Source organism: Lutjanus erythropterus, chromosome 19 (assembly GCF_056507025.1).
Source record: "Lutjanus erythropterus isolate fLutEry1 chromosome 19, fLutEry1.hap2, whole genome shotgun sequence".
NCBI classification, from domain to species: domain Eukaryota; kingdom Metazoa; phylum Chordata; class Actinopteri; order Lutjaniformes; family Lutjanidae; genus Lutjanus; species Lutjanus erythropterus.
Window position 1 is genome coordinate 8,422,914 of NC_139335.1, and position 22,998 is coordinate 8,445,911.

The 22,998-nt window shown below is 40.3% G+C and overlaps 1 protein-coding gene across 2 annotated transcripts in view; it reads left to right on the forward strand.

Annotated features, from left to right (window-relative positions):
• lasp1 (LIM and SH3 protein 1) overlaps positions 1-10,263 on the forward strand; it is a 42,785-nt gene extending 32,522 nt beyond the window's left edge. The window contains exons 5-7 of one of the 2 annotated variants that reach the window (XM_084743504.1): positions 4,250-4,328; positions 7,546-7,640; positions 7,779-10,263. In XM_084743504.1, the coding sequence (XP_084599630.1) occupies positions 4,250-4,328; positions 7,546-7,640; positions 7,779-7,952 (348 nt within the window). In that variant the 3' untranslated portion in view covers positions 7,953-10,263. Of the gene's footprint in view, positions 1-4,249; positions 4,329-7,542; positions 7,641-7,778 lie in introns of both variants that reach the window. The other variant, XM_084743503.1, reaches the window with a different exon arrangement.
• The last annotated feature ends 12,735 nt before the right edge of the window (positions 10,264-22,998 follow it).

Sequence of the window (22,998 nt, forward strand, 5' to 3'; positions counted from 1 at the left end):
TTGTTCATTTTTTTAATTCACTGCCACACTAAACTCCCAAGCCCACTATGAGCGTCATATTTTTACCTGCGCTGTCAGCAGCCCAACAGGAGAGAAACTCGCTGGATTTTATAACTGCACTATGACCAGGACGATGCACATTTTAACTTTTTCTAACTGTGTGGAAATGTGATGTTTTCACACTGCAGATGACAAAGGAAAGCCTAATTGACAGTCAGAGAAAGTAAAAGTGTGCTTCCTGGCGCACCACAGGGTGTCTCTGCTCTTTGCTCTTCACAGCAACATGATGTGTCTTTACAAGGAAAGAAACAACTTAATGTTTTGCATTTAATGCTGAAATTACAAGAAGACACAACTGTTAAGAATTCACCATAGGTGTTTCACTTCCTCGCTCTGTATGCACATAAACACATTTGAAAAATGTGCCGTTTTCAACCAGCTGAGACAAACGAACATAAAGTGTATTCCAAAATGAAAGACATAAAAATCCAGCCTACTTAATGTGTAACACTTGACGAATTTAGAGGCCCAAATAATTAAGAAATTTTCGCACAGAGCATTTCACAAAGTTTAAAGTTTCTCCTCCCTCAACAACTCTCAAAATTGTGCAATTTTGGAGTCTGGGATTACTCGTGTCTTCACAAACATATGCTGCATGTAAGAAAGCCTGTGTGTGATGTCTATCACAGTGAAACAAATTATGTGTTTACAGGATGCCACTTATGTTGGCAGTTTTTCAGTGTGAGCTAGGTCACATTTGCATTCACACTGCTGAAAGAATGTGGTCACATGCGGCCCAGACCACCTCTGAATGCGGTCTGAGCGATCAGATTGCAAATTTGTCCTGAGTGCGTTCAGAGCTGTACTTAGAGCTGTCCAATTTGAGATCAGAGCACCCAGGATGCATGTTAACACCAGCTCCGAACAGGGCTCTAGATTGTTACTCCCTGCACTGCTGGCACGGCTGCAACTGTCATGATTACACTTCCTGTAGATTTTCAAATGAGTTTGACCTGAGTATTCATCGTAACGTTGTACTGGAAATATGTACAGCTGAACTAAACGGTTTCGAACAACTATAGTTTGTTATAACATACATTAGGTTATCTTACATCAAGTCCAAACAGACTTACAAAGCAGACCATCACTTTGGTCTATATAGGAAAACATGAAGACTATATTCTTTATGTCTTCGTACTTAACATGCATGAAATAAACCGATCTCATATAGTATGTGTGTACTCAGAGCAGAGGCTGAGACGGTCACGGAGCGCGCCGAAGCATGCACTGCTAAATCCCGCCAAACCATGCCCATCTGAGTGAAATACCAAGTTTTTAGGGAGTCAGGAATGTCAGCAATGTGAAGCTTTCCATTCACTTCTACTCGTCTGGACTTGTCCTGTCTGTCATTGTCGTTGTCAGTCTTCTTTTTTTTTCTTTCTTTCTTTTTTTTCCTTTTTTGCTTTGTCATGACTTTTCACTCTCGGTGTCGACCTTCCTCACTTTCCCATCAACTTCCTCTTGTCAGTTAGCAAAGATTGAGAGGCAGTAAGGAGGTTTAGTTCAGCAGTAATCAGGGCCACTTCCTGTAAATAGCCCCTGCCCTTCTATACACACACACACACACACACACACACACACACACACACACACACACACACACACACCATCTGTTAGACCTGCTCCTTCTAAACAAACAGAAAATAATCTCCCTTACACACTCTCACTTAGCATATTGCACTTGAGAACAGTTGCTGTGTTCTCTCAGTCACTCGCCTCACTGTCCTTTGCATAAACACTCCGTCATCCCATCAACTCTGTGAATACACTCCTCGCTAGTGCTGCCGGCACAGTGGGCTCTTTGAGCCCGGGTGTAAGCGCGAACAGAATCGGGGTTGTAAATCTTGACCACGGCACTGTGAGTCAGTCTGTTATCAGCCTGGTAATTTAGTGCAGTCATAGAGCAGCCACTCAGTTTCAGTTTCATCAGTGTTGCCCTGTTTCATGCTGTAACACTGAATGCAGCCTTTGTCACACTGGCTGGAGAGGTTGGAGGGCGATCAGGAGCTCTTTGTACCTGAAATTGTCTGCAGGTGCTCCTTTTTGCTCTGTTCGAAAGTGAATGAATAAAGTTGCATTTTGCTGCTTAGTCATATGACTCCCTCCTCTTCCTCCTCCTCCTCTCAGTTTCCTCTTAAATCTCGCTGCCTCATTCTCACCCCAAGTGCCCAAGTGTCTCGTCAGTTCCCATTTTCGCTTCACCTGTTCTTCCTGATGTGTCAGCGAGGGTTGCTATGCAACTCTGAGCTCACACTACTTCCGGCCGCCGAGATGTCATTTCCTCTCAGTGTCAAGCTGCTTCCCGAGGCTTTGCTGCTGCACGTAGCGCGCCCCACCTATCGCCACAGACACAGGGGTGCTGGAGAGCTGGTGGGAGACCTCTGGTGGATAGAAAATGAACTGCACACTGTGACAGCTTCCTGGAAATAAGACTCAGAGCTCCTCTGGGTGCTGGAAATCCATGAAAACACTTGAAATGTAGAAGTTTTGAAAGCTTGAAACAGCTTGAAAATTTACTTAAATAATTAACCACTCAATGACTTAAAGTTTTGCTTTTTAGATAAGAAATAAGAAATAAAATAAGTCAGAAGCAGCCTATGTGCTTTTACCTTTCACACAAAATGAATTCCTGAACAATCCTTCAAATCCTCCTCCTTCAAATACCTTGAAGCAGCTAAGGAACCCTTTATTTCTTACTGTGAGCACTGTACTCAACCAGGATCACTGGATTTAAGTGAAGGAACTGATGGAATTTCTGTACAGTATTAGACTATAGTATAATAATTGTATTTTAGGGCTGAGCCAGAAAATCATCTCTCATCTTCAGCTGGTACAAAACACTGCTACCCGCCTTTTAACTAATACCAGAAGACAAGATCATATCAGCCCTGCTTTAGCCTCTCTTAACTGGTTAGCAGTTAAGAGAGGCTAAGAAAATAAGAAATAAAATAAGTCAGAAGCAGCCTATGTGCTTTTACCTTTCACACAAAATGAATTCCTGAACAATCCTTCAAATCCTCCTCCTTCAAATACCTTGAAGCAGCTAAGGAACCCTTTATTTCTTACTGTGAGCACTGTACTCAACCAGGATCACTGGATTTAAGTGAAGGAACTGATGGAATTTCTGTACAGTATTAGACTATAGTATAATAATTGTATTTTAGGGCTGAGCCAGAAAATCATCTCTCATCTTCAGCTGGTACAAAACACTGCTACCCGCCTTTTAACTAATACCAGAAGACAAGATCATATCAGCCCTGCTTTAGCCTCTCTTAACTGGTTAGCAGTTAGTTTTAGAATTGACTGTAAGATTTTACTAATCACCTTTAAAGCACTTCATGGTTTAGCTCCCAGTTACTTTGCTGAGTTGCTCCTCCCACATGAGCTAAGACGCAGATCCTCAGGCATAGCTCTGCAGTTATGAAACTCCTTGCCAGAGGATCCGAGGCTTGCAGAACCAGTGATTTCTTGTAAATCACTTCTCAAAACTTACCTTTTAAAAAGGACCTTTTATTAACTCCAATGCATCATTTTGTTCTTGACATCATTTATTGTTTGTTTTATTATAACTAATTATTTTTATTGTTGTCGGGAGGGTTTATTCCATTTAGTTTTGTTTTAACTGCCTGGTTTCACTTGTCCCATTCTGGCTTTCATCTTGGGTCTACCATGTAAAGCAGTGCTTAACTTTGTTTTAAAAAGCACTGAATAAATCAAGTTTGTTATTGTTATTATAAGGAAAAAAAGATGGTCAAAACTCCTTAGGTATTGAAATTTGGTATTGCATGACAAAGCAGTTTTTGATACTTGATAATATTGAAGCAATTTGATCTGTACTGTGAAAGTATTGGAGTTTGATTCCCAGCCCTGAATGGACCAGTAAGTGGCTAACAGATGATAACTTAAAATCAGATTTAATGTGATGAAGCAATTAAATAGGGCCTATACATTATGAGCATATACTGCATATAAAGGGTGTATAAATATATAATTTACTACAGCTGTAAGGTGCAGGGAAAGCTTGACAATTCACCTTTAAAAATGCTTGAAAAGTGCTTGAATTTGACTTTGAAAAAGTTGTAGGAACCCTGAAGGATGCACCTGATGATTTGAAGCTCCTATGTGAAGTTGCATGCACTCATCCATCTTTGTCTATGACCTTAACACAGTTTGTGTTTGTGTCTTGCAGATTAGGTACCATGAGGAGTTTGAGAGGAAGAAGACGGGAGGAGACGTCCCACATCATCAGCCGAGCATCCCTAGCCCAGGTATTCCTTCAAACACTCACCCACACATGCCAACTTATATCTAACTTCATTAAGAGTGTAGTTTGGTTCATTTAGTCCAGACCCAAGATAAAGACATATTTTAGTTCTTGTTCGGTTGCTTAAACTCTCACATTTTACAAATGATCCAAGAGGAGAAAACAGACTGATAAACAACTTGTCAGACAGTTTTAGTGATTGTCATCTTGCATCATCAGGACCCACGAGGGGAAGTCAAATCGAGGTGACTGACAAAAGTTTATGCAGCACTTTAACACTTCTGATGAGTATATTTGTGTTCTTTGGTGCTCACGAAGAAATAACCGATTGTTAGCACTATTAGTATTATTTGACTTATCTTGTGCAGTAATGATCTGGAGCTGATTACTTTTGGGTTGCTGTCATGCAAACAAAAACCAGTAGATCTCAGCTGTGAGCTCAGAACGTCGCTCCCAGTGGGAGTGACGAGAGTTCTCCTTCAGGATGAAAGTGCATTAAGTACAGATTTTAGCACTCGGGCGTAGGCACATGAACAAAAGAAATGTTTTAAACCTGGACTTCAAAATTGCTGCATTAGAAGCACACTGATGATCTTTTTGCAGTTCATTCCAGACTAATAAACCCGAGTCCATGGACCTCAGAGTACTACTTGGTTTATATTGGTTGAGCGTATCAGAAATGTACTCTGGGCCCAAATCAATGACTGATAGAAAAGTAGCAGCACTTTAAAATCTCTTTTGTAGCTGACTGGGAGCAGTTGCAGAGATTTTAGGACTGGAGTAATATACCTTAATATACTTTAAAGCTCAAGTGGCAGCATTCTGATTGAGCTGTGATTGTTTAATGGTCTTTTGGGGGAGGCCAGTTAAGAGCCCATTACAGTAGTCCACTCTACAGGAGATAAATGCACGGGTGAGCTTCTCTCATTTTGTCATTTTGTGACATAAAACCCTTGATTCTGGCTAAAAGCCTGTTTTTGTAGTTGCTTTAATATGGCTGATGAAAGTGAGATCAGAGTTAGTAAACTAAGATTTTGGACTTTAGAGCCCAAGAGCTAAGGTTTTTACCACCTCTCTGTTGCCAGACACAAAAATCTGTTTTGTCATTATTTAAATGAAGAAGATCACGGCTCATCCAGTTATTCATCTCCTCTAAGCACAGACACAATAAACCTGTTGGGCAGGAGTAAAAATAGTCCAAAAAACTACTTTCAACTGTCCCAGACTTTACAAACATTGTCCAAAACTGAAGTTCTTCTTTTGATTCTAAATAATAAATACAGTTTAATAGCTTTGTTTCACTTCATTGATTCTAGTCCACCATGGATGTTCTGCCAGTTGTTCCCTCATATATAAATAATAAGTTGAAATCACCGCAGTTATTTGGCCACAGTCAGTTTTCATTCATCTTGAGGCTTTAGGCTTGAGTTACTGTTTATTACTAATCATCTGATCAATAATTGCTTCACTGCAAACTGCAGGGAAAAATGTAAACCTGTTTCTGAACACGCTTTGAACACATCTGACCAAGTGTGTGTGTGTGTGTGTGTGTGTGTGTGTGTGTGTGTGTGTGTGTGTGTGTGTGTGTGTGTGTGTGTGTGTGTGTGTGTGTGTGTGTGTGTGAGAGTGAGTATGTGATGGTGCCACCTCATATCTTTCTAATTTGAACACCTGACAGTTAAAATGATATGTTCAGAAGCACTGATATTGAAATTTTAAGAAAAACTCCTGTGATCTAAATTTTCTGCCTTTCCACCCAGCCCCATTTAAACAATTCAGTGCCTGATAACTGCATTAGGTGTGTTTGGTTCTCTGAGAGAGATACTCCAAGTACCTACATTTTTCTTTAAGCTTCTTGCCTCGTCTGTGCTTGGCTCCATCGCTGCCACAGGCTGTACGTGAGCTGACCAGGCTGGGTGTTGCCTCGTCACGCCGCTCAGGGATCTTGGTTCTAACTTGTTCACTGCCCTCCTCCATTCAGCGACTGCAGATGTAGTTGCACTGCTGCAGAATTTGGTGTGCTTTAAAATCATCTAAGTCATTTTGATAATGCATAATGATGACATTATACACCTTAACACCTCTGATACACATCTTCATCCTTCAAATGTAGTTTATGATAATATTTGTAGATTTGACCTGAGATGCCCTTAATGCACACAAATCATTGTTTCATGTATAATCCACTTCACTGGCTTCCTCTTCACTCCATTCAGATCTTCATTTTTCACTCAGATATACTCAACAAATTTTTTTATTGCATCTAGAATTTTTAAAGTGCTTTAAATTTGAAGATTTTTTTTTTCTTTTGTCAAGATGCATTTGCTTATTTGTCTGAAATCCACCTGTTTTCGGTTTTGATTGTATTTACCTTCATTTTTAGCTCATAAGTAAACTCAGTATTTTGGCAAAATGTGTATTGATCTGTTAATCTATTTTATTTCTCATGCTTTTTTGTTCTGATGACACTAAAAGTAAAAGATGGAGTAGGTGTGGTTTGAGATGATAGGAGAACCCTTATGTGTTTGTCCTGGGCGATGTTACTATGGTGATTGTTTGTATTGTCAGTTTACTTCATGTATTATTATTACTGTTATTTATGTATTTATTTATTTAATCTTTGTTTGATAATTTCTGCTTTCTACCTGAGGACCCTTGATGAGATGGTGAATCTTATCTTAATCTTCAATCTTATTCTATTTTGAAAAGAAAGAAAAATAATAATAATCTGACGTTAAATCTGTGGACAAACAGGTTTATTCATTCTCAGGCTGCTGAAGCTCAAAATAAGCAACTTTTTAAGTCATAAGTCTGAAAAACTTTATGAACACTATGTCTGAAAATTACCAAAAGCTTTACGTGGGCAGTGGAAAACTTACAGTTAAGTATTTGAATGACCGGCGTACCTGCTGTTTGTGTTTTACATGCCTGATTTACACTTCACACACAGTCAGCCATTGTTCAGCAGGTTGTGCAACAGGGAAATCAATCAGCCATTGGATGCACGTCTTGGCTTGCTGTGTTTTTGAATTCTTCGCTTTCTGGAACAGGTCATGCTGATATACAGACAGGAGTAAACACACCCGGCATTAACCTGCATTTGCTGCATACACTGAAATCTCAAATCTCCAGATTGCAGATTTATAGCTGCTGAAAACAGGAGAAAACATGTTTCCAGCTCATTCACTGATGTTCCACTTTTCTTTCTGTTTCACCAGCAGCTTACCAGCAACCTGCAGCCTCCCAGAACTACCACTATGAGCCCACTCCTGAACCCGTGCGCCAGGCAGCCGCCGCCCCTCCTCCCAGTGCTGGGGTAGGTCCTTCAATGTCTCCCCACCCCTAAATTTAAGGGAAAATGTTTGCACCCCATAATTTGTATCTGTAGAGCTTAAACGTCTATCAGCAACTAGTTTAATAATCTACTAACTGTTGTGCTTTTTGTTGTCCACAGAAGCGGTACAGGGCACTGTATGACTACTCTGCTGCCGATGAGGACGAGGTGTCCTTTATGGACGGGGATGTGATCGTAGACGTGCAGCAGATCGATGAGGGCTGGATGTACGGCCGCGTGGAGCGCACCGGCCAGAAGGGCATGCTGCCTGCCAACTATGTGGAGGCCATCTGAGTGAGAGAAAAAGAAAAAGAGGGAGAGAAAAAGGAGGAGGAGGAGGTAGAGAAAGGGAGGGAAAGAAGGAAAGGAAAAGCCCAGTGCCATCTCATCTTAACGCCGCTTTCTCTTGATTTTACTCTTGTTCCCTAACCTGTCCTGTGAGACCCTGAACCCCCACCCCCACCCGCCCCTTTCTGCATCCCTGCTCTGCTCTCACTGTTCAGCTCCACCACAGACTCCCCACCTGTCTGTCTGTCTGTCTCTCTGTCCTTCTCTTGTCTGTCTGCCTGCTTCTCTGTCAGTCTGTCCGTGCCGATGTCTGTCTCTGTTTGGATGTCCCGTCATCCCTCTTATCTTTCCCAGATCCTGGCTGGTGGAAATTGAAAGTCTTAAAAGATAAACTCACGGTTCATCGCAGTTTGTCAGGGGTCACGCCGTGTCACACAGCTCCATCCTCGCTTATAGCACTTAACAATCCTGACACAACATCATGCAAAAAGAAAGAAGAAAGAAAAATGTAAAAAAAAAAAAAAGTCCCTTTTTCCCCCACGAGTCAGTCAACACAGCTGCAGACGGTATTCTGTGGAGAAAACAAGTTCAAAGCGTGGGTGGGTGTTTTTTCTTTCTTTTAATTTTGCAGCGTGATCTTGGCCCGACTGGAAACACAGTGTCGAATCTCAGTCTTATCAGGACTAAGCTTGAATATTTTTGACTTGTGTACATTCCTTTAACCTCTAACCCTGTTGCTGTTGCACGAATTAACCAGTTATCAGTCTTAACAGAGAGGTTTTTAATACATTTATAAGATGCAGGTGCTCAAGAAGGCACCCTTGTGTTGAGCACTGCATTGTGGGTATTGTTGTGAAACTGGAATCGTAGCCTAACTGAAGAGCACCTCCTGACGTCGCCCCTCTCGGGTGTGTCGGATACAGGAGGGATCAGGGACAAGTTAGGGGACATTATCAGTCTAAATCTTGCAGCCACACTAAAAACATCACCTCAGCTGGTGTGGACGAACAGTATAAATACACATATTCCTGTTTTTTTGCAGCCTGAATGCCTTCAGTCCTGAGAGAATCACAAACTTATGGTGATCAAGGTTTGGAGAAAGGAGATGGGAACAGGTCAAGTCTTTCCCACCCCCTTTTTTTTTTTGCTCCAAATCACCATCAAAGAATTGATAAAAGAGAAGGCCAAGCACAACTCTATATTGTGAATCTTTTTTTAATTTTAAATATATTCCACTGTTTTTGTGAGTGAACATTCCAGTCTTTTTTTTTCCATTTAATGTGAGAGACGTTGAATCCTTGGCTGTAGTAAATGTCGTTTTTCTCATGCTGTTCTTCTTCTTCTTTTGCCTTTCTCGTTATTGTAAGATGCTTATTTTCAAAAAGAAAACAAAAAAGTAAGTGTATTAAATAAATAAACCAGCAACTCAATTTATGAACCAAGGCAGATGAGTTTATCTAGTATTAGATTGGTTGTGGGATTAATCTGAAACCTGCAGTTTCAGGTGAGAACTCTCTTGCGTTGTTTAATATTCTGGAGCTTCTAAGAAAGTAATTGCATTTAAAATACACATGAAAGAAAAGTTTTATGCTTCGGACATCCATCCACTGATGCAAGACTGGTGAATCCCAAAATCGTCAACTATTTTTGATATTTGCCCAGCTGATCAGCCAAAGTTTACCAGCATTTGGTTGGTGGTGGGTCTCTAAGATGTACAAAAAAAAAAATAAAGTTGGTTCATAAAACAAAATCAAGCATTTAAGTTGCTGGCTGTTACGCAGAAATGCCGTATCATCCCTTCGCTCAGGATACTGCGTTTCTGTGAGGACCTTTAAACGTGATATTCGACCATTTCTCTCAGTGGTGTAAATAATCTCATCGGCCCCTGACCATGCACACATCCTTCCTCTTTTCTTGCTGTTTCATTCTCCTGTGATGCACTGTGACTGTCACAGACATGAGCGATCAGGACGGGGCGGTGTGTTTTTAGGTGGGGGTGGGGGGCCGAAAAATGTTCAGCTTTATTAAAAGAAACAAGGCTCTCACTATGTAGCTAGATGACATTGTACAATTGTATATGTATCATAAAAAAGGTGAGTTAGGGAAAATGTTTCTACAGGTCATGGTGCTCCAGGAAGTGGCTCGCCTGCAGACAAAAGTGGTTCATTTTTTTTTAAATTTTTTTGTGAATGTGGCTGAGGGGGAAGTAGTTTTGGTGCAAGTTGATGTTGCGCATTCATGAAATAAGTTGTTCTAATGTGAGGAATGGTTTGAGTGCTGATGAAAATGGTCGCTGAAGCAGAAAAAAAAAAGAAAACTCCACCTCAAACTTGTTTAAAGGTTGCCAAACTAAAATGAATGAACACACTGTACAGTATGTATGCCTGTATTTTGCATTAACCTCTACTTGACAACAGGACAAGTTTATTTGCAAAACAGATGCTAGATCGGAAAGCTGTTTTAGAGCTCGCGGTTGTGTTTTCTCTGGGGTAAATTGAAGAGTTGATGGTTTGGCTTGAAGTGATTGCCGTTCCTGGCTTGTGATGAAGTTTGCGCAATTTTAATTTAAAGCGACAGTTCACTCCATAATTAAAAAATGTGTATTTTTCCTCTGGCTTGTAGTGCTGTTTGTCCATCTTCATTGGTTTTGTGTGGGTGCAGTTTTGGAGACATCAGCCGTAGAGATGTCTATCTTCTCTTGAATATAATGGGGCTAAATGGTAATCAGCTTGTGGTGCTCAAAGCGCCAAAAAGTCTGTTTGAAAAACTCAACAGCAATGTCTCTCAACAGAAATCATGGCCTGGTCACTGAAGACAGTTTCATGTAGGAACTACTTTCTCTCTAGTAGAAAGAAAGTACTCTACTATAGAAAGAGAATAGTTCCTTCATGAAACTGCTCACAACCAGGTCCGTGGATTATCTGGGCTAGTAACTGGGCTATCATTTCTGTAAAGAGACACTGGTGTGGAGTAGGGTTGCAAGCACTTTCTTTAATCAGTGATTGGTTAAGGAATGTTTAAGCATTTTGAGCAACAAAAGCCGTGTGTCATTTAGTCCCTTTATATTCAAGAGAAGGCAGACATATCTCTATGGTTGATGCCTCCAAAACTTGGCAACTCACACCAAAGCAATCAAAATGGATAAACAGCACTAGAGGCCAGAGGAAAATATATATATTTTTGATTTTAGGGTGAACTCTCCCTTTAATAACACCGGTAGCCTCGGCTCAATCCAAACCTTTTTTCATCTCGAGGGCGTCGATTCTATCGGCCCTGGATGAGAAGAAAAAGTGGCCAAAGACAGCCAGTGTTGTGTAAGTGTGGCTCAGGGTGGATTTGTGGAGCGCAAAGTCAAATTTGAGCGCGCGATGATGTAAGTGTGTGCGAGGCTGGCGGGGGCGACGGAGCAGAGGGCAGCGATCTGATGCTCTCAATCTCCCAGGCTGCGAGGCAGGGCAAGTTGTTTGTCTGACCTGGATATTAGTCAGGAGTTAACCTCTTTGCGCCAAATGCCGCTCTTCTGTGCTCTGGCATCACTCATCTACTGAACCGTAACATCATATCATAACCCTGTTTCCATTCAGTTTCTGTCTAGTATCCTGTCTGCCAGTCCTTCCTTCAGCCTTCATTGTAGGCTCCTGCGCTTCTGATGAATCATTCCCTGCTTCTATGATACTGGTTATATACTGTAGACTTTGCAGAGTGAAATCATGTAATCCACAATCGGGTTTAGCATTCAGACCGGTTTTGTGCATTCCATCTTAAATCGTTTTTGTTTTTGATATAATTTTGTTATTTTTTAAATAAAAAAAAAATAAAGATACCATATGCATATTGACATACACGTGTATTCAAAACTCATTCTGAATACATACTCGGATTTAAGGACCTGATATCATCTCCTGTTGCCCTGTTACAGCACTTCAAATTGTACTTATGATTCTGCAGATTCAATAAAATGTCATTTTTTCTCAGACTGTTGGTTGTGCTGCGTCTTATTTTGTGCAGCAGGAAAGTCCTTCAGACAGTGGCTGGATTAAAGGCTCAATTTACTTAAGAATAAAAAATAAATATCCTTCCTCTTACCTTTCCTTGTGGGTTACAGAGGTTTGGAAATGTCAGCCGTAGAGACGTCTGCCTTCTCTCAAATATAATGGAACTAGACGGCAACTGCCAAAAAATAAAAACATTTGAAAAACTGAACAGCAGTGTCTCTTTCCAGAAATCATGATAATCCACAGACTTTGTGGTGAGCTTTTTTATGTAGGAACTATTTTTTTTAAGTAGAATCTATCAGAATTCCTAGTTTTCAGCTAGAAAGGAAGTAGTGGCTACACAAAACTACTCACAACAAGGACTGTGGATTAATTTGCTGTTGAGTTTTTTGAATGCTTTCAAATTTTTTATTGCCTTGAGCACCACAAGCTGAGTGCCATCTAGTTCCATTGTATTTGAGACAAGGCAAATATCTCTACTTCTGATATCTCCAAAACTCTCTTTCTACCTTTACTAAAGTACTTTTTCACTTTCAAGTTCCTATCAGGTGCAGTGCAAGTATATTATACTCATATCCTCAGAGATCCAAGTAATACTGTCACCCAACGATCTTTGTCTCTTAGGTTTTTCTACAATGAAATAAATGTACATGATGCTGGACTCATCAGTCTATGCTGCATTTATTTTTTCTCTGACAAATCAGCAATCAATCAAATTCTTAAAAACAACTGACAGAGCTGGGTTTTTCTGGGGCCCCTGGCTCCCTGTAGCAGCAGCACACTTGTTGAACCTTGACCCGATTAAATAATTGGCCGATTATGTGGCATTTTGAGAGTATTATTACTGGCTGATGCCTGCGCTCATAAGGTTGTTAAAAAAGTCTACAGGTGGCCTGGTCAGTGTGGCTGCTGTGGGACGATGTCAGCGCTCCCTCTCGTGAGTTTTATGAAGGTGGTGAAAAAGTTAATTTCAAGTCCTGTGCTTTAACTCTCTCATGCATCCTACTGTAGATGTTTACACATTTTTTCCATCCTAAATGATCGCAAATCTAAAACCTTTATATAACCTGACCTTTTTTTAGGCTGTAGTTTAAGCGTAGCTAAGGGTACCCAAGAAATTGAAAAATGTGTGTTAATTTTAAGAGTCATTCATTTAAAATATAATAATATGAAATGATAAAATTATTTTTTTTTTTTAAATTAAATGATAAAATATTTTCATTTAAAAGTAAAATAGTTCATAGATTAATAGTTCAGACATTCATTATGTTTTTATTAGGTCTATTTTATATATTCCATTATTATATTTTGTATGTTTTATAGTTTTATTGTGTATCATTTACAATTACCATAGTTACTTTATTTATGAACTAGAAATGAAACACTTTTGAGTGCATGGGTATTTGTGTTGACATATTTAATACATGTCTAATATAATAAGTCAACAAATAAAATAAAATAGGCTACTTCAAATTATTGCAAGGGACATTAATGACGGCCAGATTTTAAACAGCCATATTATATTATAAAACATGATTGGTTTGTGCATGTTGCACACTGAAGAAACAGCTCGTTCAAATCTCGCGAGACTTTCCCACACGAAGGATTCCATCCAGACACGACCGAGCAGCAGAGGGGGGAGGGTCGAGATGGTTCTCCGTCGACCTCCGAACGGTTCCGATCTTAGCCGATCTCCTGCACCGGCGGTGGAGCTGCTGTTTTGCTGCGTGTCCTTCTCGCGTTTACACACCGTCCATCTCCTGACAGCGTTTCCATCATGGTGGACATTTTGATGTTGATGTTTTTCGCCATCGTGGGCCTCGTCTTCCTCTCTTACATCATCTACCTGCTGTGATGTGATGAAGAGGCGTCCTGCTCAGCCCGGACACAGGCTGCGACCACAGGATGTGTGTGTGTGTTTTTCCTCTCCTGCATCCCTGGTTTCCATCCCGGACGAAGGTGAGGAGCGTCTCTGCATTAGTCAGTGTTTGCATTATTAAACCTGCATCAGGCGAACATGTTAAATGGTGTGATGGTTCTAAAAAAGTACAGGGAGGAGCATATTCATTAGAAAGGCCGACACTCTGAGAAATACAGATGCTAACTGGAACCGGAAAGGGTTCTTCAGCTTCTCCCCATAGAAGAACCTGTTTTGGTTCCTGGTGGACGCTTTTATAAAGCTCCCACTTGGAGTCATTTCAGAGTTCTAGCTAGAACCAATCATAAAGGGTTATACTAAAAATCATCTGTTAAAGGTTCTACCCAGAGCCTCCTATGAGTGGTTCTGCTGAGAACCCTTCTATGGTGTAATGGCTCCACCCTCTCTGTGAGTTCTATCCAGAACCTTTCCACCTACCTGGGGGTAACAAGCACCCACCCAGTGGGTTCTTCGGAGGCCCTTACTGCCTTAAGAGTTTTATCTAATTTTATCTAGAACCCACTGTGCAACCTCAGCATTCCACGAAGAACCATTTGGTAGTGTTGATCTATAAAAGTTATAGTTTTGAAGTAGGTTCTATCTAGAACCTCCTATGAGAGATTCTACAGAGAACCCTTTTCTGATGTTATGGTTCAACCCAGAACCCTCCCTGTGGGTTCTATGCCGAGCCTCCCCACCTACTGGGTGTTAACAAGAACACACCCTGGGAGCTCTGCATAGAACCTTACATTCCTACGCTTTTATCTAGAACCCATCCTAGGGGTTCTACAGACACTGCTTTTATATTATAGAACAAAGAACCCACGATGAAAGAATTCTTCAAGGAATTCAAGAAGACTTGACAAAGTGTTTCTTCCAAAAAGGGTTCTTAATGGTACCTGTAGTCCTACAAAGACCCCTTGACAAATTCTGTCTTCAAAAAGGGTTCTTGTGAAGCAAATGGTTCTGGGTAGAACCCTTTTGGAACCGTTATTTCTAAGAGTGTAGATTTGTATGTGATAGCTGTGGTATTGTAATAGGCAGGTACAGTCCCTCATCTCTGTGGTAAATTATCACGACGTTCTACCTGAGGAAACCAAATAAGAACTTGCTTTTATTCCTCGGTTCCAAACTGCGAATGCTTGAGACCAGCTTTCGTCTGTTTCAGGGAGAAGAGCCGGGCTCTGGCCGACATGGTTTCCCACCGGAGCTCCCATGTAGGAGGATGTGAAGCAGAGGGGAAAAACGAATGGAGAAGAGCTGAAAGCCAACCCCCCACCCCCCCACCCCCGCCCCTCCTGCGGTGGACCAGGACCCCTCCAACAAAGTTTCACTCCAAAGTTCCCACGGTGTATCTTCTGTGCTCCTCGAGGCTGTGCATGTCCATGTTTCTCTTTAACTGGGAGGAAATGTTACCTCTGCACACGTCCAATAAATCTGTACATGTGGATGCGGGGCGGGTTTTGTATGGTTGAGTGTAATCCAGGTGTAGATTTTTGCCTTTTAAAAAGCACTGTGAGTGAGTTATTGTTGGTGTAATGTTCAGTTTGACAGTATCATCCACATGACTGCGTGGCCAACCCTTCTGTTCTCTTTATGTCAGTCTTTACGTGTTTCCAGTTGTCAGAGATGCCTTGGTTATTACTTCATTCACGTGTTGCCAATGTCTTCTTCTTCTCCTCGCAACAATCATGGTTCACCATCAGGTTAAAGGGGGATGTGTCGGTTCTATAAAACTGATGTTTCAGTTTTTGGTTAGTGAAATGCATGAAGAGCAATGTTGTCATTTCAGAAGCACATATTCTGTATGTGCTTCTCAGTTTTACCACCAAACCTCATATAAATGATCTTTTATTTATATCTAATCTTATGTTTTCTGATGCACTGAAGTTAATGACAGTATTTCACATGATATGTCTATTAAAGATGATTTCAGTAAACCCAGTGCCTTCCTCTTCAGTTCAACACACAAGTCACAATATTTCTTTTTTTAATCATTCATTTTTATTAGAGGAAACATTATATTGACAGTAAGTATCCCTTTAACATATCAATAAGGGATGCACAATATATATTGGCTCACTTAAAAAACGTCCAGCTGAAATAAATCAGTTTAAATGTATGCAGTATTTAGTATATTTCTTTAGAAGCATTCCCTCATAAAACACAAACCAGTAGTGCTATATCCTGTTAGTTAGCGTGCAAAAACTTATTAGCAACCATCAAATTAATTAGGTGGGTCAACAAGCATTTTTTGGTAAGTACGAAAATGTGGACACAATGACTAGCCTATGTCTTCACTCTGCAGATTAAACAGTGTGTTATATTAAGAAGTAGCTAATGCTAATGTCAGCTAACATGCCTCTTAGCTAATGATGCAATAAATGTGCAATATTACTCAAAGTTATTAAAATAAGGTCTATTTGGTTAAGTTTGCTAACACATGAAACATACAACTTAACATAGATTATAACAAATGTTGTTTGAGAAACAATGGAGAAGCTAGAACTAGTGAATGTTTGTCCTTTAGCCTGGTGATTGGCATAGTTTTATAAGTTTAATTAAACGTTTATTTGCATTTTATTAATACATTTTCCTGTAAAATGGTTGTGAAGCATTAGGCAGGGATACTCTTGCTAACTCAGAGGAGGCCAGTTAATAACAAACATTAACAATAACATTATTAAAGTGAATATAAACATTGAAAGGCCCATAACTCATCTTTCTTCAAAATTCTTTACTTTGAGCTCGACTGACTCATTCACTTAACCTATAGTTAATAGTTCCTATTTTTATATTTTGTCTTTTTTATTTTGTTATTATTTGATTATATTTCCTTTTGATTATAGTGCTTGTTGACTTATTATTTATTGCTTGTTTGTTGTTTATCTATCCCCTTTGCTGCTGTAACACTGCAAATCACAGGCTGTCACTGTGTTAAAGGAACTATATGTGTATCAAGATATACTGCCTGAAAAGTTCCTTTATTGCACCACTTTTTAAAAAAATGTTCAGCCCTTTTCATGTATGACCATGTTTATTTCCTGCAACATGTTTTTGTCAACTTTAGCTCCTCCAGAACCAGTTTCCTGTGGCAACTAAAGCCCAGGCTGTACAGGATTTTTGAGGTCAGTGCATATATCAATATTAGGGACTAGAACATTATAAACATCAATATATTCTTTATTCCAAATACTGACAATACAGAATATATACATACGCAAACATTGTCGAAAATGATATAAGGGCACTGAAACTGTAAAATTTCACTGGTATTTTTAATAATTCTAAATGAAGACACAGTTACAGTAGACTATATGTATATATTAAACCTGAATTAATAAAAAAGGATCAAATATACACAGAATGCTGCCTGATATACTGATGTAGATTGATACAGCTGTGATAAACAGGCTCTAGTAGTGAATTTAATGTGTTTGCTGAGCATAAACCTGACTCAAGTTGTCATATTTTAAAGACTGAAGCTCTCAGCTCAGTCTGTCCTGTTAAATAAGACATGCTGGCATCATGGTGGTGGTGTATGATGGGCTTGTGCTGCTCTCGGTCCTGCAGATGGTGCTGTTTACCTACAGTGGGCCTGTGGAGAATCAGCAGATGGCAGCGAATCCACTGAAGTAAACAAACTCAGCTCCTTCCAGATGTGTTTAAGAGCAGGTGACGTGAGACGGGGACAGGATGGCAGCAGTGGTATCTCAGTTTGAGACTCACAGTAGATGAAAACAGCTAGTTTATTAAGTTTGACCTTTGTTTACAAGACCTGAACACTATTCTGCATGTTTTGTTGTTCTTAAATTAGTAACTTTTTGTTTCACAGTGTCTTAAAAGAAATTATTATCATTTGAAAATGAATTTTTCCATTAGGTCATATGAAGTATATCATCTTTTTTTTTATTGCTCTTGTGATATGATACTTCTAAAGAAGATTATATCCACCTGAATTCACTTCTGTTGTTGCTTGAAAACAAGATAAATTTCTAATTTGTCGTTTTATCAACAGATGAAGGATTCCTCTCTTCTCTCCAACGTGCCTATGTCTCTTCAAGGTGGCAGGTTAGCTTCCTTCTTGTGGGGTAGGATTTATACAATTTGAGAATGAACTTCTAACCTTTTCCTAAATACATTCTGCTCCTTCGAGAAATAGTCATATTTGGTTTCTTGCTAAGAGTTAAAAGATCAATGCCACTATCATGTCTGTAGTCTAAATATTATATATATATATAACTTTAAAAATTAATTCCAGTACAGGTCCTAATTACCTGTTAAAAACTATAGTCTGTTGTTTTCAGACATTTTAATGTATAAATTTTACATATTATAGCTTTAACCAAACTATATTTCTCTTTAGATAACTTTGCTGTGGTTCAGTTTCATCAAGTGAAAGGTTATTGGTACCTTGCGAAGCTGTGCTTTCACAGTAGCTTCCCCAACACTGTTAGTCAGAGAGCTTTAGAGGTGCTGGAAGGCAGATTTTGTTACCTTTGGACCGAACCAGGCTAGCTGTTTCCCCCTGTTTCCACTCTTTATGCTAAGGTAAGCTAACCTGCTCACTGTAGCTTCATATACACCACAGTGTGATTTCAGAGTGGTATCGACCTTCTCGCCTAACTATCTGCAAGAAATTCTTAAAATGTTGAAGTGTTCCTCTAATGCCTCACTGCGTCGCCCTCCTCCAAACACTTAGCTAAAGTTTCTCCCACATGTGTGCAGACAGACCCACTCTGTGAAATAATCGGAATTCCTCTGCTGATAGTATAATCTACCACTCTCACCATTACAATACGCTCGCTGTTCTATCTGAGGGCACACTGACACACACACACACTGACACACACACACACACACAGTCATCTCACTTCAAACAGCATCTTTGGCTCGACCAGATCAAATGACACTGCAGCAGTCTGCAGTGGAGGCTTTTCAGTTGAGAAAAAGAGAAGGATGCACTGAAGCTGGACTGTAGAAAGTAGAAAGTAGAGCAGGGTTTGTTTGGTCGGTGCATGACCTTGTTGTACCGCTGCTGTAACTTAGACCAGCATTCCTGACCTCCCCACCCCTCCGTCCCTTCACTCAATGGCCTGTCACGCTGCTCCGAGCTACCGTATCAGATCATGTCATGTGTTACGTGTCCACTGAATCAAAATAAGCCAGAACAGGTGTTCTTTTGTTTTCCAGCTGCAGGGGCCTTGGGTTTCCCCCTGGAGCAGTATTTGTGGCTAGATGTGGTAATATGGGACATTTTTAAAGTGTTTATGGTTACTTTAAAAGGAAAAATCCACCCGGAGAGCACTCTGGCACTGCTACAGCTGCTGGCAGTGTGCCTTGAATTTCTGAGTCCATTTTGTTGTCTTCTTGTGTTTTTCCTGACTGCCTGGGATCACATGATGGCTGGCAACATGTAAACAATGTGACATCAGAGCCAGATGTTTCCAGTGCAGAATTTGATGTCAGATATCTAAAATGTAAACAATCAGAGGTGGCAAAAATAGATACTTTCTTTTCCTCAAGTAGAAGTACAGATACTTGTTTTTAAAAAAAAGTAGAAGTACTGACTCAGCTTCTTCACTGTCATTTTTATCACTTGCATCTTTTATATTGCTTTGGTTTCGTTATGTCTTTTTGATTGCTTACATCTTGTTGCGTCTTTTATGGCGTTGTTCATCTTGTTACTTCTTTTTTTCTCACGTTACGTCTTTTTTTTGTTATTATCATTGTGTTCCATCTTTTCAGATGTTTTCCTCTTGTTATGTCCTTTTCATCTTGTTACGTCTTTTTTGTTGTTTTTTTCTCGTTACGTCTTTTTCATTGTTTTCGCCATGTTGAGTCTTATATGTCATTATTGTCTTGTTATATCCGTTGAGCTTGATATGCACTGATTGATGCACCAAGGAATCATATTTTCTATGTGCTGTTGTCCCATCCATTTAGGTTGAAAGTAGTCTTGATGGTGGGAAGGCGGTGATGATGTAAAATAAAAAATACTCAATGATAAGTCCCCTCAAGTGCATCAAAACTAAAGTACCAGGGTGATTGCATTGATCGACTCAGGAGCTCCTGGTCCTCTGTTCTGTGAGGCAAAATTAGTGATTCTGCCAATGGAGTCTGGTTGAACAAGAGAGCGTAACATTTGGCTTATATGATGTCGTTTTCTCACCGGAAAAGGCTGTCAGACAGCAAGGTAAAGCAAAAAATATTCTAAATGTAGAGTACACTTACACTGATGGTCATTTTTTCAAGTTGCTCAAATCTGTTTTGCTGCTGACCCTGTCCACAGTACGTTGCTTAGCTTCCTGCTGATATCTGATAGTCCTAAAAATACAGAAATATCTTCACAGCCTGGGAAATATAAGTAATCAGACCCACAACCAGACTATGACAGCACAGGCTCAGGAAAAGTATATCCGCCAAAATCATAAATTACAGCCCTTCATTGCTTAATAACTCCTGAAATGCACCGAACCTCACAAATTGATGATGTGTAACAATGTAAGAGCATCCCAGTGTGGTTTTTCCTTTAAACTGATGCAGCATAATGTGACTCTTTGACGCATGCTGCTAGTTTGTAATAACATCTCCCCTCTGTGGCACCTGTAACCTCCTGCAACCTTTTCTGGAATCTCAATGAGAGCAGTGAGTTAGGGGGAGGAGAGGAGAGGAGAGGAGAGGAGAGGAGAGGAGAGGAGAGGAGAGGAGAGGAGAGGAGAGAGCAGCGGGGAATGGAGTGTGATAATACAATAGGTGGGCAGGGAGGGAGGGAGGGAGGGAGGGGAGAGACAGAGCAAATAAAGAAAAAGGAGGCAGCGAAAGAAAAGAGAAGGAGAGAGGGAAGAAGAGGGGGTTGTGCTTATATATGTGCTTAGCAATGGCCTTCAGCAGTGGAGTTCCTGTTGTTGTGGGGTGGGAGTTTCCCTGTGTGCGGGCCGAGAGGAAAACGACAGAGGATGTCTTTTTCCTGGCTGACCAAGAATGCCCGGGCCTCGAGGTCTTTCCTCTCCTCATGTGCGCTTTATTAAAGTTTATACCAGAGGGTTTATGCTAATGATATGAACCGCCGTCCTCCTCTTTCACCCTGGATCTGGCAGTAAGACAGATAATCGCTGAACTCAGACTCCAGAGTGTGCAGTCTAAATAATGAGTTGGAGCCATAGACGGTATATTAAATAGGTTGAAATTTTATTTAATATACGATCTACAGTTGAAGTGAATCGTTTCCTCCCACCCCCTCCTCTCTAGACTCTATAACTGTCAGATGTCTGTCAATGTAAAGCTCAGCCTCAAAACAAAAGCACGCTGCTCAGAAAATACACACTCTGGAGTTTGAGTTCAGTGACTGCCTGTCTTACTGCCTGCCAAACTCCATTAGCACATTGCTCAATTTAACCGCTCTAAACATGTTGATTATTAATGATAAGATAAGATTATTAATGATTTCTTACATCTCATAAACAGACACTTACTCATTAAGTAACAAGTGAATTTAATTAATGTATAACGTGCAAACATTAACTGGTTGTCAGAGAATATACTGAGCATGTTTCTTAATCTCTGATGACATATCATGGTCTTTTTGTGATTTATTACACCAAATATCTAAAGATCTCTCCTTTCCTTAAAAAATACATTGCGAACTCAGTTTCTGTTGGAAAACTAATTGCCTCAAACCATTACAAAGTAGAACAACACAATATGAAACTGGGAAACGATTTTTTCTGGTGAAGACGGGGACTATATAAAACTCTGAACAGGCTCTACGTGCTGTATGAATAATTAAAGAACTTTATTGTCATTGTGCAGGCAACAAAATTACAATTGCATCATCCTTAACTGGTGTTTTACACATATTTTCATATTTAGGATTCACACATATTTATAGAGAATAAATGGACAAGAGCAAAAGATCTTAGTGGCAGGAGCTGCAGAAAGTACAAAAATAAGTAGTAGTGAGTAAGGATACAGTTAACAATAAAAAATATAATAAATGACAGTAGCAACGAAAGTGACACTACACAAATAAGCTACATAAAGGCAGAAAGTACAAAAGGCATTATAAAGAATGGAAGTACAAAAATAAATATTCTAAAGTACAAAAATAAGCAATATAAAATGTGACAGTATAAAAAAGAGCATTATATAGTATGAAAGTACACAAATAAGCAAGATGAAGTATGGAAATACAATTAACAATAGAGAATACAACAAAAAGTTGTAGTACAATAATACAAATGAGGTGCAAAAGCATCCAGCAGCAAATACAGTATAAGGTGATATTGATATGGGGTGATAGTGGCAGTTATTGCACACAGTGGTTTTAAAGTGTCATGTAACTTATACTGAACCGCTTCAGTTTCTAAATGTATTGGTACTGTAAATCTAATTTTTTTTTAAATACTGAGGGATCCTTTGAATTACATGTTTTTCTCCTTTCTTTTATTTATGTTTCTTCTATTTTGTCCAATTGTCTTTTAAATTTTAATTTTGAAATCATATCATTGTTATGACGAGTGTTATGTGTATTATTTGCCTAAACGCATAAACATCTCAGCAGAGAGGTGACTACAGGGGAAACATTCCTCCCAGGGGCACACAAGGATGTCTGCTCTTAAACACCCCGTCCACCCTCGCCACAGATTGGACTACACGTCCCAACATGCCCCCCCCCCCCCCTTTCCACAACAGGAGGCGGGGGCCATAAATCCTGCCAGCCAATGGCTTTGTGTCTGGGGATCTGTGGTTGGTGTGTTGCACGGCAGCTGTTGTCAATGGCAACAGAGGTTTTCAGGGAAGCATGAGCTGGACAGCTGGTAGAGGGTCCCACAGCCCTCTGCCGGGAGTCACATGATCCCCCCGGCAGCCAATCTCAGCCCTCCGCCCTCCTCTCTCCCTCGCTGCTCCTTCTCTCCCATTCGCCCGCTCCGGCTCGGTGCGACTGCAGCAGGAGGGGGAGGGGAGATGGAAAGAGAGGAGGGAAGTGGAGACAGAGAGGGAGGGAGGGGAGGCGAGGCGAGGGGGCCAGCAGCTTACACAGGGAGCGAGTAGGAGAGCTCGAGGACGAAAACGGAGAGCGGGAGTCTCTCGGATCTGTGTGGTTATCAAGGAGAGAGGTGAGGATCCCACGCACACG